This window comes from Macrobrachium rosenbergii, chromosome 20 (genome assembly GCF_040412425.1).
Source record: "Macrobrachium rosenbergii isolate ZJJX-2024 chromosome 20, ASM4041242v1, whole genome shotgun sequence".
NCBI lineage: Eukaryota > Metazoa > Arthropoda > Malacostraca > Decapoda > Palaemonidae > Macrobrachium > Macrobrachium rosenbergii.
The window spans coordinates 14,400,468-14,417,500 of NC_089760.1; the positions used below are offsets into that span (position 1 = coordinate 14,400,468).

General features: G+C 34.5%; 1 protein-coding gene across 6 annotated transcripts in view; it reads right to left on the reverse strand.

The window, feature by feature from the left end:
* LOC136849064 (kinesin-like protein KIF26B) overlaps nt 1-17,033 on the reverse strand; it is a 591,672-nt gene that overhangs the window by 11,635 nt on the left and 563,004 nt on the right. For all 6 annotated transcript variants that reach the window (XR_010856224.1, XM_067121978.1, XM_067121977.1 and 3 more), the window contains 3 exons: nt 9,332-9,510; nt 8,515-8,646; nt 694-837 (listed from right to left, as the gene is read on the reverse strand). Coding sequence is in view for 5 of the 6 variants with exons in the window: in XM_067121978.1 (XP_066978079.1) it covers nt 694-837; nt 8,515-8,646; nt 9,332-9,510 (455 nt within the window). In the remaining variant the exon portion in view is untranslated. The remainder of the gene's footprint in view (nt 1-693; nt 838-8,514; nt 8,647-9,331; nt 9,511-17,033) is intronic.

Sequence of the window (17,033 nt, forward strand, 5' to 3'; positions counted from 1 at the left end):
TGTCTTCCATTCGCGCCCTTTTTTCCATAGCCAGCAATATCAGCAATATCCCCGTTTCCCTAATACTCTTTATCAGTTTGCCGATGCCAATGTTATTTATTAATGGAGGCAAGACTACTCTGCCTAATATCTGCTTTTACATTTTACTTACCATTCTCCTTTCACACTGCTCTAATATAAGCTTTGGTTTTTCGTAAAAGTGACTTCCTGTCATCAGCAGTAAGTGGTTTCCATAATCTTTGTAGAACCCTCACCTTTTTCTTTACTTTGGGCACCTTATTTCAACCTGTTCCCTACAAAATCCTTAGCGCTCGTCCTCAGTTGCAGATGGATCTTATTAATTATCAAAGTTTCCCTACCGCATTTGTAGTTAATCTTTAGTCATTTATTTAATTAATTTTATAGTTTCTGCTTATATTTCTAAGAGCTACCTAATTTGTTCTCAAAACATATAATCTATTAAAATTCTCTTACTCGTACAATTTCTGAGTAAATTGCGCAGTGTCCTTTGTCATCTTATACTGGATCTTGCGTAATGTCATCAAGTATGAAATTTGTCACAATTTTATTGTTACATCCTTTAAATTACACTTTAATTTCAGAAACAAAATAAATTTTTTTTATAACATAAGAACTATATTTGCAATAAATTAGGAAGTGTCTACGTCCACATCTATTGCTCAGCTTCCTTACCCCTTCGTGGAGGTGCACGTCTGGGTGCTCTGTGGTTTCAGCGGGTTCCTCCTGCAGGGTAGGCAGCAGGTGGCGGTGAGGAAGAAAGGGCATGAAGTGGACTCCTGCCTCGGCTAAGGTTCTCTCGATGTCCTCCTCAGTCACCTTCATTAAAAAAAAAAAAAAAAAAAAAAAAAAAAAAAATATATATATATATATATATATATATATATATATATATATATATATATATATATATATATATATATATATATATATATACACAGTATATATGCAGTACATTGTATTAGTGTGATGGAAGTAGATGATGGGAAGGAATAATTACTTACAGAAAATGAAGACAACCACAAAGAGAAAGTGGCATTATACGCTGTTTATTGTTTGTAATAGGTAAGGATAAGGTAATGCATATTGAATTAAATTATATATATATATATATATATATATATATATATATATATATATACACATACATATATATATATGTATATGTATCTGTATATATTGTATATGCATATACATATATATGTATATGTATATGTATATATATATATATATATATATATATATATATATATATATATATATATATATATATATATATATATATAGAGAGAGAGAGAGAGAGAGAGAGAGAGAGAGAGAGAGAGAGAGAGAGAGAGAGAGAGAGGAATGCACCAGGAACTGGTTGAAATGAAGGCCAGCTAAATTGAATTATGAGAGATAGAGGTGATAGATGAAGTAAATAATGAAGAATAATGCGCTCAGGTTGATGGAATAACATACAATGTAATAGAATCAGCTTACAAACCGGTAACAGGTGAGATAAATAAAGAAATTAGTTACTGGAAGTAAACCATTACATCAACATTTAGTTAATGAATACGTAATAAGTTCTATAAACAGAGATAGTTGGTTGGTAAAAAATACACAGACATGGTGAATTTGAAGACTGAAACAAATGATTATGAAAATTTATATATAAGTTAAGAGGGAGAAAGGTAGACAGGTGATTGACATTGACAGATGATGTGAGATACGTAAATAAATGTGAAGTCAGGCAAGTAGATAATTAAAGCATGCTACGAGTATGATTGGAATAGAGAATCACAGAACATTGATATAAGACATTAATAATGTAATTAGCGAGGTGAATAAAAAGTCTATTGATAATGGGACGAAGATAAATTGGATATGCTGTTCGTGTTTCACCTATCTCCCGCTCTTCATCTCTAACAGTCAAAGAATTTCACTCTTGCGTAATTTACATATATCATTAGTAAATAGAATAATTAGATTATTCCAATACTATATGGTATTTCCGACTACCAAAGCATCAGAACTACGATCAGTGGTAAAAGGAACATCAGCAATGAAGCATCTTCCCGACACCAAATGATTCTGGGAGGAGAAATAGTATTTCCTTTCTACCGACGGAGAGATTCAATAGGTGTGAAAAAGTTGAATACGAAGTGGCAGGGAGACCTTTCAATCATCACCGTCCCCATTATGCAACTCAATACGGCTCATTCAACTCCACAAGTGAGTCAGGGAGACTCAATGAATAATATATCATATCCTCCGGTTACTCCGCAGTTCCTACGAATGTCAAGGAGAAGAAGAAAAGGGCTCTTCTTGGGAGGAAGGCTGCTTTTGCGGGGTTTGTTATTGTGGAAGCGTTCGTTACGTTGATTTTTCACAGCTGTCGCTCTGCTCACGTGAAAAATGCTCTGGTTATTTTGAATGTGATTCGTCCATGATGCTGTACAAAAGAATTTTACCATGGTTTTCAGAAACAGTATTTAGTGAAAAGATAGAGTTGCGACATAGCAGCCCATTCGTACTAAAATGATCACCAACAAAATTCGGTATCTCCTTTCATTAAAGATCTTTGATTGCTATAATAAATTGTGAAATTTATGTAGATTCGTAGTAAGAAACTTTGTCAAGGTCTTGCTACTTTCACTGTAATTATTTCGTAAAGCTATTCATTTTAGCTTTAAAGGTATTTTTATGAAGCATAAATGAACTTACAAGAAAGATGTCATTATCAGTTTAGCATTAGAGAAATGCTTTGCAGGAAATGCAACGTGAACAATTTCAGTATCTTCATATTCAGTGGGAAGATTGCCTTAGCATTCTGTATTTACGAGTACCTTAATATTTGCCACTTTTTCTACTGCAGCTTTAAAATACCAGGAATCCTTGCTGTTCATTTGTGTATTCAGTTGTCTTAATTTTATTTGCTTCGCTAAATTATTTTTGCTTTCTTCAAATGTAAGAGCTCTATTTTTTAGGTGCATGCTGTGCAACTTATTAGCATTTTGGAAATGTCGAAAATTAATATTCTTTATTGATATTTTTGATGATGAACATTATTTGAAAATTGAAGATAAAATTGAGAGATTTGGAGGAAGATCGACGAGTAGGGCTATGCAGAAGTTCTTCATATTTTTAGAAGATTATTCCATCGACTGAGCTGATTATTTCCTCATGACGAAGACATTCTTTAGGATTTCATATTACATCATAAAGAACATAGAAAGAGGAACAGAATGTTGTCAAACGTTGTCAGTGTATGAGGAAAATGACGTATACAAAGAACGTATAAGGAAAAAGACTTCAAACAGTAGTGACCAGTCATTTACAAGTGATAGTCCTTGTCCAAGATCAAGCAATAATATATATATATATATATATATATATATATATATATGTGTGTGTGTGTGTGTGTGTGTGTGTGTGTGTGTGTATATATATATATATATATATATATATATATATATATATATATATATATATATATATATATATATATATATATATATATATATAAATTCCTGAGTCACATCTGGATCAGAACCCAGGTCTTTCATTTGAAAAGCTAGGCGCTACCAGCTGACCTGGGTTCGATCCTGTTGTAAGTAAGAAATTTATTTCTGTTCCATACATACATTTATATACTGTATATATATATATATATATATATATATATATATATATATATATATATATATATATATACACATATATATATATATATAAATAGATAGATATATATATAGATATATGTATATTTATATAGAGATATAGGTATGTTTGTGTATACACATTAGTGCTAAATTTCGAGAGATAGTTTACTTATATCCATTTATATATTTTCAATAATCTGTCATGCTTTTAATCATAGGTATGTTAACTTTAGTACCTGTTGATGGCGCTTTCATAAAGTTCTCTGTTACTTCCTGCAATTGGTTTATGTTGCTTAAGAGGCAGAGTCCTTGGCTCATTTTCTAGAGATTAGTTTTTTTTTTAAGAGAGTAAAATGATTCCATAAGTACAGTTAAATCTCAGCTCGCTTAGTTTTCTAGCCTCATTATGACCCATTTTCGCTATGTCAAAAATGCTGTTTGACCAAATTGCTCAGATGTGTTGCAAGTTTCAATGTACCTTTGTACCGTACATGGCAAAGGCGTTAATCTTACATTCAACCCTTCTCTTCCATCCAACTTTGAGACCGACACGAGCGCATAAATTCTCTATATCAACGCTGACGTATTAATCCATTTTTAGGTCAGCGTATGAATTCGTTATCACCTGCGTGTATGTTTGCATCACCTTGTGGGGAGGGCATTGAATTATGCAGTGTCTAAATTTCACTCCTTACTCCACAATACTGCTGAGCCGAGCCGTTGGGTCAGGCGATACAACATTCAGGAGGAGAGAAGGCGTTGATTATTTAAGAGACTTCAGCCCGGAAACCTGTTTTCCTACAGAAAGTTAGGTGATGAAGGCCCCCGAGAGGCCCAAGAAGTTAGAGTTAGTTAGAAGTTTGACTAACACTCTGGCTTGCGGAAAACAGGTATACATTTTAAGGCAAAGAATGGCGCGCACCGAAATGGCCGTGAGGAGAATATCGAAGATCAGTCAGAATGAAGCATATTGTTTTATTGTCGAGTCACGTGCTGGAAAATAAAAATTAAACGGATCTCATTTTGTTCTCAGGTTTAAAAAAAAAAAAATCGTCCAACAAAAGAAAACAGAATTTCCTCACTTTTTGACGACGTCATTTTCAAGTGAGAAAGAATAATTGAAGGCACAAAGAGATCACACATTAGAAAAAAGCGTTGAAATTGTCCTTTGAAGACGGGAGGGAGATAAAATCGCTCGGCTTTCTTTACGCTGTTCGTCATTATGAAAACGTCATTAGCGATGAGGTTGTCAAACATCTTCTTTTAAATGAGAAACGGTATCTGTTCTGAGGTCTCGTCAAATAACAGGGGATAAAATCTCCCTTCGCTTCTTTCATGTCGACTTCTGCGGGAAAGATGAAAGGCTCGCGTGCTCCAAGAGGTCTTTCATCTGTTTGCGTAGCTGACAATATGACTGGATTGGGATACGACTTGGTCATATGTCGTCCGGTGACTTGTCGTCTTTTTTTATCTTCCCCTCCGAGTTACCCGGATTCTTTTATCTGTTTGGGTGAGGGTGACGTGATTGTCCACACAAATCTAAACCAGGAGTGGAAATATAATGTCTAGAGTGGTTATGACGCGGAAGTACAGCACTTGAATCACATTTGCTAAGTCCGTGGATAGTTCCAGTCCCAACACCCACCAGGCCGCCCAGTAGTTAATAGGTTCCAACGTCCGTTGGGGACAAGGAAAAGGCATGAGGCAATATATATTTGTATATATATATATATATATATATATATATATATATATATATATATATATATATATATATACATATATACACACACACACACACGTGCACACACACACATATGTATATACATATATATATATATATATATATATATATATATATATATATATATATATAGATAGATAGATAGATAGATAGATAGCTAAGGAGTTTCCTCGAATAAGAAGTAGCAATCTGCAGTGGAAAACGAGTATGATCAAACAAACTTATAATAACCTGTTACTACACACTGGCTATCTATTTGTGATTACTTAACTGATTCTATCGGTAGTGATAATTAATTTCAGGTTCTATTCCTGTTTCTCCCTTCCCAGTTGTTTTTCGAAAAATAAACAGCGGAGTGGTGATCCTAGATTCAGTTGGTCAGTTTCAGAGCAAGCTTAGCCTCGAATTAAAGTCCATTGATTAACCTTCCTCTGTGAAATTACTCTCATAGGACGCCAAATTATATGGAATTAGAAAGAAAAGTCATAAATTTCATGTTAAAAAAGCTATGAAATCTCTTTGAATCAACGTGAATTCACAAAACGATGAGATCTGTGCAAAGCGACATGTACTCAGAATTTTACAAAGGAAGAAAACAAAGATTATTAACATTTAAACATTGAAGCGTACAATGGCTACTCATTACACTAGACGGTTACTAGTTTTAGCAGGACTGAGTGAAATATCCCTCGTTTTGTCGTCACTGATTCATTATCAAGGTGATATAACTTTTGTTATATCATATTGTTATATCGGAGGGGAAGATAACTTTTGTTATTAGTTGGTATCAGGATTACTGAGATATGAAACCGAGTCTGGTAATCTAGATCTAAATGAGCCTTTGGAACGGTACTTTTTATTTTTTTTTATGTTGGCAGCGTTATTGAAGAACTATTTTACTCCATATTCTTTTTTTATATTATGTTAGAGGAGAAGACCGAAGAACGAAATATTTAACTTGAAATTATATCACTTTTGGAATGTTCTCTACTTTTCCGTATAGTTACATCATACATTTAATTATTCTAATTCCATTTATTTCCAAATATTTTCTAAATTTTCATAAATTCGGTAGCAATAATTTGAATAATGCGAATTTATAGTGTCTTGAATCAGCAGCATCTTTGGAAGTTATCCGAAACTTATTAACCTATAACTTTGTCAAACAGTCGCCCATTTAAACATTTAGTAGCAGATGTATTTGTCATGGACTTTGTAACAAAATTCAACTTTCACTGTACTTTAAAAAATACAAGAGCAATTATAAGCAAAACTTGAAAATATTACCCACTGTAAAAATTACTGTGATATCAAAATTCTATCTTGAAAAGGGAAAGTGTCTCCCACCATAATATTGCCCTATTGCTGAAGTAAATTGAACAAACCAAAATACTTAAGAGAAAAAAATTATGTCTTATTAAGGGAATCAGAACCAACTTTTACAGTATCGTTGCTAGTTATCGTAGCTTAAAGCAAAATTAATACAGTCGAATGAATCTCATTATCCTCAATCTCATAATGTTCAACTCTCGCAAATGACTGCATTAATCTCTGGACAAGAGGTTGATGAAACGTTTTATTGGCAGGTAAATGAGATTGGTGGAAAATGCATAATGATCATTTGCTTTACTGGTTAATAAACATCCAAGATTATACTTTTTTTCAGTGAAAAGTTTGCTCTCACTCTCTGATTATAAGTAATAGAGCCGTAGCATTGGAATTAGTTAATTAAAAATATACTACAGTGATACGAATAACCTTGATGATGATGTTTCAAAAGAAGAACGTCATCTCGAGACATTTATTATGGTAACAAATGAAATACTACTCTGACATCCTGGCAATGGGGAAAAGGCCGAGCTTAACATTTCTTAAGAGATTCACTCACACCGTTGACTTTTCGAACTGTCTGCGTTAAAAATCCAGGTCTTAAGTAAGTTTCAGTATTTTATTTATTTAAGGAGGATGTATAGTTATTAGCCTGTTCTAACAGTGTATAGCAGATCTAATAAAATTTGCGGATGCAGAGCTAACTGAAGCAATGCTCGGAAACCCTGTATGTTTTCACTTCGCTATCAGCGAAAAGAAAATAATAAGAGAAGTATTGCATCCAAAATAACCTATAAAAGATTTGAATCCATTTATTTAAGAGATAGGTACAATTTTATCGTTTTAGAACCCGGGCGGCTTTAATCTTGCAAATCTTAGGTATTTTCTGGTTTATGCTAAGGCAACAACAGATAAATTCAAACAAAAATGAGCAAATCAAGATTTTTAAGTTCCGTGGGTTTATAAAGGTGTTGGTACATTGACGAACTCACTTCCTGGAACCACCTGTTTTACCTAAACGCTTTTGTTTGGTATCGTGTGGCAAAAATTATTTATTTTTTATAAAAACTACTACTGGCAGCTGCGACATAGTACTACTGGAATCCAGTGAATAGCGATCATTTTATTGAGAGATTTCGCTGATCAAACTCTGACATCACGGATTGGATTGGATCTTTCCAAGTTTTTCTCTAATCATCACTGCTTCCAAGAGTACAGTTGAAATGCATAAGTCATTGTTTTCAGTGGTATACAGCCACTCCCAATTCCAGCCATTAGGCGTAATTTGTACCAAATTATTTGTGACTTTTATATAATCTTGCTTTCCCGGTTTGTGAAAATTTTGGAATATACGAAGACAAGATTGTTAAAAAAATCTTAAGTACAGTCAGTCAGTAATGGTCATTAACGGTAACTTTGTGTCAATTTCTCTTATTCTGTGAATACCAAAGAAGCTTAATTCATTCACTGGTAAAGTTATAACCCCCAACTTCCTTTTATTCGACCGTTCAGATTTGGCGATAAAAAATTAATTTCTGTGGACTGATTTTACATCCTAATATTTCGGACCTTGTTCTATTAGGTTTCATATGTGTAGTAACTTATCCATAAAAGATGGAAAGAAAGAATATATTTCGATACCAGATTGAAAGGTTTCGTAATGAATAAAAGCCTTCTTTCGACTCAGAATTGTCAGTATTCCATTCATTTTGCAGCCGGATTCTTCGGCGATTCGCAAGAATCCTACTTTTTTTTAGAAAGTTGTCAGAAACTCACCTGACACCATGAGTCGATCATTTCGACCGGTTCCTCTGGTTCCTCCACCTCAATATATTCCCGGTCTTCTTCGGCAAGCCATCGGTCGAGAGCAGCTTCGAGTTCCTCCTCGTCCTCATCAAGGTCTCGTACCTAATGAGAATTTTTGCAAAGATGTGGAATCAGCATCTCGAGTTGAAAAGCTAAAGATACCGTGTATAGAGATACCCAGGGGGAATAGGAAACTAGTGCTTTAGCACAAGTAGTCAGAGAACAAGTTTTGAATATAATGTACCACGTCCGTGAATTTGAAAATGACGTTAGTGGTAACTATAGTTTTCATGACTGACAATAATAGATCTGCTATCTCAACAGCGTATGAACCGATTAAATTTACGGCTGATATATATTTTATGTGCGTGGTACTGATGTTTGTCTATTAAGTTCTGCTATATTATAAGATAGAACCATAGAGAGCAATATTGTCTAACAACAAGAAGCAGTAAGCGTAATATTGTTTGACTGCGCCCTTTCAAACAAAGAAATTATATATATGATATATATATAACTATATTATTTATATATATATATATATATATATATATATATATACATATATATAATATACTTTAACAGCAAAGTCAAATTAACTGACATCGTAACTTATACAAATTTCGTTCTTAATCCTACTTCTAAAAGTTTCATGGTTATCACGGAAGTTTATTAAACTTCAAAATATTTCGTAAGTTTCACTATACCCAAGTCCTCATCGAATGCGAAATAAATTTTTTTATTTATATTTGTCATTCGTCTACAAGACAGGAAACCGCAGACTTACCTCCCGCAGGAAGAACTTGGCCGCTCGCCCATCGATCACCACCTCCTCGACTAGACTCTCAGAAGTACCCTCCGAGGACGACGCCTGAGAGATGTCTTCCTCGATGTTGTCGCCTTCGCCTGTCGTTGTGTCCTCTGAGGACGATCTGCCGTCCGTCTTCTTCTCGTCCTCCTCCGTTTCTGGAGGACAACATCCTTTGATCAGTATTTACATATTACCTTTTCTTCCTGTAAAAGGACTTAAGTGACAGAAATTGTCGCCTAAGTCTCTCTCTCTCTCTCTCTCTCTCTCTCTCTCTCTCTCTGTGGCAGAATTTCATTCATTTTGTTGCCGAAGAAAAGTTGAGTCTAGGAAAGCACTGAACTTTCATTGCAATTCTTCGTTTAATATTTTCTCGCGAGAAATTCATGCAGCGAAGTATAAAGTTGCCGTTTCGGAAAAGACAGGAATTTGGTCACTGAATCGCGGAGAAATTTGACGGAGTATGGTAATACTTTTGACTAGTTTCAGCAAGCTTTTTGCAGTCCCTGGCACCCAAGTCCTACAAATACACCTGGAGTGGGAAAAGTGTTACATTTTGAAAATACAGTGGAATTTTTGTGAGGTTTTCAGGTCCCTTGTGGGTAAGTTTTATCTTTTCAAATCCTCCACTAGTATTTACAGGTATTTTTCTGGGCTCCTAAGTACTTGTGGTTATATTCACTTTCAATTGATAGTCTCTTGAGATTAATCATATCGCTACTAAATATGACTGATTCAGTAAGATGTATCCTTTATGATTTTCTATCTACTAAGTTCAAGTAATAAATGTAATTAGAACCCTTAAAATTTGAACACCAAAGTAACAAAATCCAGTTTTTGATAAAGTTTATAACTCTTCAGTGTATTATAGATTGTTTATCCAACATATACTCGTATTTTTACATCAGTTTCTAATTCTATTGATAAATACCTATTCATTCAAAATTATGTTCATAATTTTTTCTATAACTGCTATACTTCAAAACTGATTTTTTTTTTGAGGGGGGCGTCCAGATTTGAGGATTCCAATCATATTTAATACTTGAAATTAATAGCATATAAAATTACTACGAAAACGCCTTACAGAAACAGTGACATTTAGTTAAACGATTTAGAAAGATTAGAACCTTTTCCACAAGGTACCTGAAAAATCTCAACAAACTTCTAAAAAAAATTCACGGTGTTCTTAGGAAGTAATTTTTTCTTGTTTCTGTACTGATCAGAGTCCTGCCCATTGACGAGCCATTTATAAGCTTTTGCTATTCGCACCAGACTACTACTTCAAGTCTATTTTCTTCAACACTATTCTTAACCTTCCACTTTTCTCCAGGCTTCGGGCCAGATTTTACGTCTTCTGGTGTGTTTTTTCAGCCTCGTCATATAAGAATCAAGGACTTAGTGCCTATCGCCCACCCTTTTTTCTAAGCTAGTCACAAACGTGATTAGTAATTCGTTTAAACTGAATGAGTGATATTTGCCTTCTTGCCTGGGTTTCAAACCCCGGCCCTGATACTGGAAAGATAGTGGCTTTCAATTAGGCTACCCCAAAGGAAACGGTATTAGTAGCCTAATATATCTTATGGGCATTATTATTGAATTACTGGGAAAGATTCAAATAAGTGTTAGTGCCTAAACCTAGCATAATAAAATTGGTATATTTTCATTCATGAACTGTAGTGAGGAAACCATTCTCTTGATTGCGATACATTCCCCATAAACCGAGAAAAATTGACTTCCATTTTTCAGTAACTCATAAATCTGTTACTCAAGACACGGTTAAATTAAAGAAAATGAGGCCCGAAGCTCCGAATTCCGGGAAGAAAAGCTTCCTCAGCAAACGCCACAAATCTCTCAGTATATTTAACGAAATAGATTTTTTTTCTCTGATTTATGAGACAGGGAAAAGGAGGAAATTTATTGCACATTTTACAGCACTTTTGAGTGGTCCCTTTCTCCCTTTTCTCTGTTAAAATAACTTTGCAGCGAGAAAATATACTGGCTTGAGGTTTCATGAAGTGTGCTATAAAGAGTACAAGAATTATTATTGTACTTTGTATTTGCAGATAATTATCAATCAAAGTTATATTAACATATCTAGGTTTCAAGTGTGTTTTTTTTCGCTCAGTTAAAGAGGAAAATTTAAAAAGACTCATGTCTGAAGGGTAAAAATAAAATAGGAAAACGAACCAAAAGGCAAACGAAAGCACAGACATACTTGAGACTATCTTTCAGAAGTTTCATTGCTTCAGTCGCTGAATTTAAGTGTGTGCAAGTACAAGCAGTGGATAGAAGAAACTACTTTTAAATGTCGCATTTTTTGTGAAATAGTCCTATGAAGTTTAAGTGCGCTTTCAAAATTGTATTCTGTTGTTAGTGTCAAGATTCAGCTTGAAACCAACGGAAAGCAACTACTTTTCAAAGTGTCTTCGCGTCAGAAAATCGTATATCTATTAACTTTGGACTAGTCATATGACGTTTATTTTTGTTTTCAAAAATGTGATCTGTTGCTAGTATCAAGATTCAACATGAACCCAAAGGAAAGCAACTACTTTTCAAAGGGTCGTCGCGTCAAAAAATCACATTTCAATCAATGGAAAAGTGTCATTCTTCAAGAGAAACATAAGAAGAACATCTCTCTAATCAGTGTATACTTCTTCCCACAGTAGACGAAAAGAAGCATTTCGTCTACAATAGACTCCCGGATGGCAGGAAGAAAAAAGGATCGAATGACGACTTGGAGCATCATCCAGATGAAATCCCGGCTTGATAACTCTTTTGTGATGGTCGCGGATCCTATGTGATCGGCACCGATTGCCTCGGATTCGTTCTTTTCGGGACACAATCGTTTATTAGGCATCGGGTGGTAACGGAATTGTGAGTGTTCTGTATAGACTCCAGGTGCTTTTCGTTAGTTTAGCTGGAGATTGTGAGGGTGTGTATGTATGAGGAATGATCTCTCTCTCTCTCTCTCTCTCTCTCTCTCTCTCTCTCTCTCTCTCTATATATATATATATATATATATATATATATATATATATATATATATATATATTAGTTAGTGTGTGTGTGTATGCGTGTGTGCGTGTGTGTGTTTGTGTGTTCGTACTAGATTTTTTTTAGTCGTTCTCGTTACCCACTTGTTGACTCACATGCTAACGGCTTCATTTATAAGAACATTCATATACGATATTTTTGTATTTTTGATTTATGAATATTTGCTATGTGATACAGACCAAAATTTAAGTTACCTGATTATTTACAAATGTAAATAAGTTCTATAGAAAATGTTGGTTATAGGTGTGGAAGCTAAAATAGAACCAGTAGACTAGGACAAAGATATTTTCAAAGATCATTTCAAGTACGCATGGTGAACTTCACTGATCAGGCAGAGTCACTTTCTTACTTAGATTAGAGAGAAATCGTCTACTACTCCGGGTTTCGATAAATGTTTATATATAATTCATTATAATGTACGAACGCTCTCAACGTCTCCGAACTCCACCATTGTTGTATAGGTACATACGCTTCCATATTTGTGAGTTTCACACCAGCATCACCATTTATCACTATAGTGTGATCTTCGAGAACTGTTTACACTTGACCTAAGCGAGTAACAAGCAGATTATATTTTAATTTTATGTTTTTGTATAGGTATTTATATGTCCGATACATACGCTATGAATATATATATATATATATATATATATATATATATATATATATATATATATATATATATATATATATTTATGTATATATATATATTTATTATATATACAGAATATATATGTATATATATATATATATATATATATATATATATATATATATATATATATATATACTATCTCCCATTTTTTATTACATTCATCGATATGTATATGTATATGATGGTAATCAGTCCTAATTTACTAATATGTACTTTCATAGATATCGTTTCGGACGAAGCGTCCTCTCCAAACCATGAATTGAATGATAGATAAAAAAAAATGATTGAGCTCGTAGCTAAGTGATTATTTTTTACAGAAATAATAATGCATAATTATCTGAAAAATACAAAACAATAATGAGAGTAACGTCGCTCAAGAGAGAAGAACCAACATTTCTTTTTCCGGGCCGAAGCAGTTTAAACCAAGCCAGGAGTGCTTTTCAACGCCGCCCTTAAATCGTGGAGCCACATTTCCTTCGAGTACGCTTGTCAGGGTACCATTTATGCAAGAGTGGTAATTAATTCAATTTTATGCTTGGGGGCATAAAGTTAAATCAGAATAAATTTCAGTTTTAGAGAGTGTGAGGCATAAAATAGGCTCTTTTAAACTTTATCTAAATTCTTTTTTTTATGTAATATCTTTGTTGTATTCTGATCTTCCTCCAATAATCCAAAGATATAGAAAAAATTATTATTCTTTGGACCTGCCTTTTCAATAGCCAGGGTCTGTACAAGAATTTCATGAATGAGAAAATCCTGATAACATGTAAATGTACCTCATTATGTCTCTCCTTTAAAAGAACTTTTATTTTCATGCTCGCAATACGTTGGGCAGATATTGCAGCATCATTTGTATCGTAAATACTATCTCACGAGTCATATTTTACGACTTATTACTTCCTGTTTGTGGCCTAATATGGAGTTGAATAGAATTTGAGTGCTGTGGTACTGTCATGGCCCACACATTTCCCTTATCAAAGCGTCTGATACGTGATAAGATTTTCATTCATTCCGTTTGTTTTTATTTCAAAAATTCCATCACATAAGACAATCGTCAAGCGCTAGCTTTGAAAAGATCGACAAATTTCACTCCTCCCAACCATTTAATAATCAGAGTGAATACTGTTATCTTGTTTATGAAACTAAATTCATACATTTTTAAAAGGTCAGAAGCTATATTTCTACTCAGGTAAAGAGGAAAGCTTGATTTCAAAATTATATACAAAAATTTCCTTCCTTTGAGCATCCTCTTTCGTTCAGCATGTTTCATATAAAAAAAAATCGTTCATTTCTTATAGAAGACAGGGTCTTATTCAAAGGTTTTCCCATTTTTCGTAAAGGTTTTTAAATTCTTTACTCTTTATTGCGTTGTCCACATTTGTCTCGGAAAGTTCAACGTCTTCAGAGCTTGTTACTGAATGCTTTTGATTTTTGACAAAAGATTGGTCATAGGCACGGAGGATATATCATAATATTCTCAGTGATTACCATTAAGAATTAACGATAGATTTTTTTATTTCCAACATTCACGTTAGAAAAATCGACGACACTTACGCAAAGAATTGCGTTTCGTAGATGGTTGTAGCATTTATATGAAAGCATTTCTAAAGCAGAAACCCTACCCCACAGACCAAGATTTAAATCTAATTCAGTGATCTGCGCCAGTCACAGTAAATTGTGCCCCCTTAGAGTACAGTCTAATTTAGCAGATTTTATATGGTATTTAACTTATCCTCTGCAAAAGTACCAGATTCCTGAATTGTGTTTGTAACGGTCGCAGGATTTAATTTTCTTAATCATAAAAAAAAATTTGGCATGTTTTCTTTTGACATTAAAATACATATTACAATATATGTCCTAATATGTATTCTTTTAAGTATCTACTTTTTTTTTTACTTTTAAGAGGCACATTTAAGTTTATTTTAAAAATCGCAAAACAGGAGAAAAATATTGAGCAACCTCGCATATCTTTGCTTTTCGAGGAATATTTGCAAAATTATTTTAATCCTTAATAAAAATACACCTCTGGGTGAAAGTGTTGAAAGATGTTATTTGGACACAAGGTTCTAAAGAAACGACGAGCTAAAGAAAGGAAAGAACATTCTAAAACCCCGCAGACCCTGAATAATCCGAGTTACACTCTCCCCCGCCTTTTCTCAGGAAACAAAGTACTGGCACATGTACTCTGAGAGTGACTGCATTCTTAGTCCAACTACCCTGAATGCAAACCTGGAGCGCAGCACAATGTGGACCATAAGCACTCGTTAGGATCTTCTTGGTGTAGTTTCTTCCAGCCCGTATCCCTCCCCGTCCTCCAAGTACAACAACGGCAACAGACTATAAAACTGTGAGCGAACGCTCCCAGGCAAACTCGTACACCGTAAAGAACTGGCCAAAGAACGTTAGGTGCGGTCGCATATTAAGGCATTAAGTGACAGCTGTAGGGTTGTGAGCGCCATCTGTTGTCTGCCCCGTCGCGCTTCACGAGTCATCTGCTGGAAAACTCTTGTACCGTGCGAGGCTGATGTTACCCGATGATGGACGCAGACGATGGCCTCTGCTGGCAAGATATGGGGGACACGTCCCGTCCAATGACGGGTTTTTATGGGAGCTGTATGACTTAGGTAAGGTGGTGTTTGCTGAGAAAGGACCATTGTTAGGCGGTAAATGAGGGAATGCGGGAAGCTGAAGTGTATGTGATTTTCTTTAGAGTTCCGTTTACTTGATTTTATAACCTATCTTTTTATCATATTCATGGTAACATGTCTAATCTGAAGCGTTCTTCATCTTTAAAATAAATGCGCGTTGAAGAATTGACCTAAGACCAGCTCTGAGATTAATATTTCTTTGGTATGAACTCCAAATTACTAAGAAAAATTGACGATTTACTGAATATATTTTTCCCGATAACTTACTTGAGAAACTATATTCTTATAAAATTCTTTTTATTTTAATTTTGTCTTGAGCACACGATAGATGATTGTCATAAGAGCTAAACTGTAAAGATATTTCTACATTAAACACAACCAGTCGACTCAGATATGACACCTCTTCAGAGTCCATCTCTTAAAGTAATAACTAAAAGGTTCTTTGAGTCAAAAGAAAAGTGTTTTGTTTTGCCAGCATATATGAAGTGGAAATTATTAACAAAATAATATTAAATGTAACAGCCCCTGTGAGGATGTGTTACAACTGTCTTTGAGAAACGAAGCTGATTCAAGTAAAATAGAAAGCCACGACAAGTAGAGGCAAACATGTGGTGAAATATACCTATATTAAGTAAGACTGTCTGTTATATATCCAGAATTTACATTCATCTTTTGAGGAATTTTCTTATTCGAACTGTTACCCAACGAGACTTGGTTTTAGCTTAGTGTGCAAACATTAAACACAGGAATAAGCATAACTGTATAAGTTGACCTGGTCCATTTTATTATCTAGTGTGCTAAGGGAAGCGTCTCCATTTATTAAATATAGTGTCAGTTAAGAAATGTTTATTTTTTCTAGAAGGTTACACTAGGGGGAGTGGATTTGCATTTCTAATATGTATGTTACGAAGTCAGCCTAATGATATTAGTTTACAAAAGAGCACTCCTGGGGAAAAATTTGTAAAAACAAAAAACAAATCTATGAAAAAATTGTTAGGAAACTCCTGAAAAAAAAGTAAATAGATGTACGATCTTCCCACTAACGAACTGCCAAACCCTTCCACAAGTCATAAATCTAATAAATGATCCAATGCCGTTTTTGTTAAACATTAGAGTTCGCACCGACGAACGGCCGCGGACTTAAATTATGGATCGCACCAGTTATCGAATTTCTATTAACATCCTTCCCGGGTCCTGTGACCCACTCCATCTCCTCCCCCTCCCACTCATCTCAGCCTCACCCACCACCACCACCCCTTCCTCCTCCTCCTCCTCCTCCTCCTCCTCCTCCTCCTCCTCCTCCTCCTCCTCCTCCTCCTCCTCC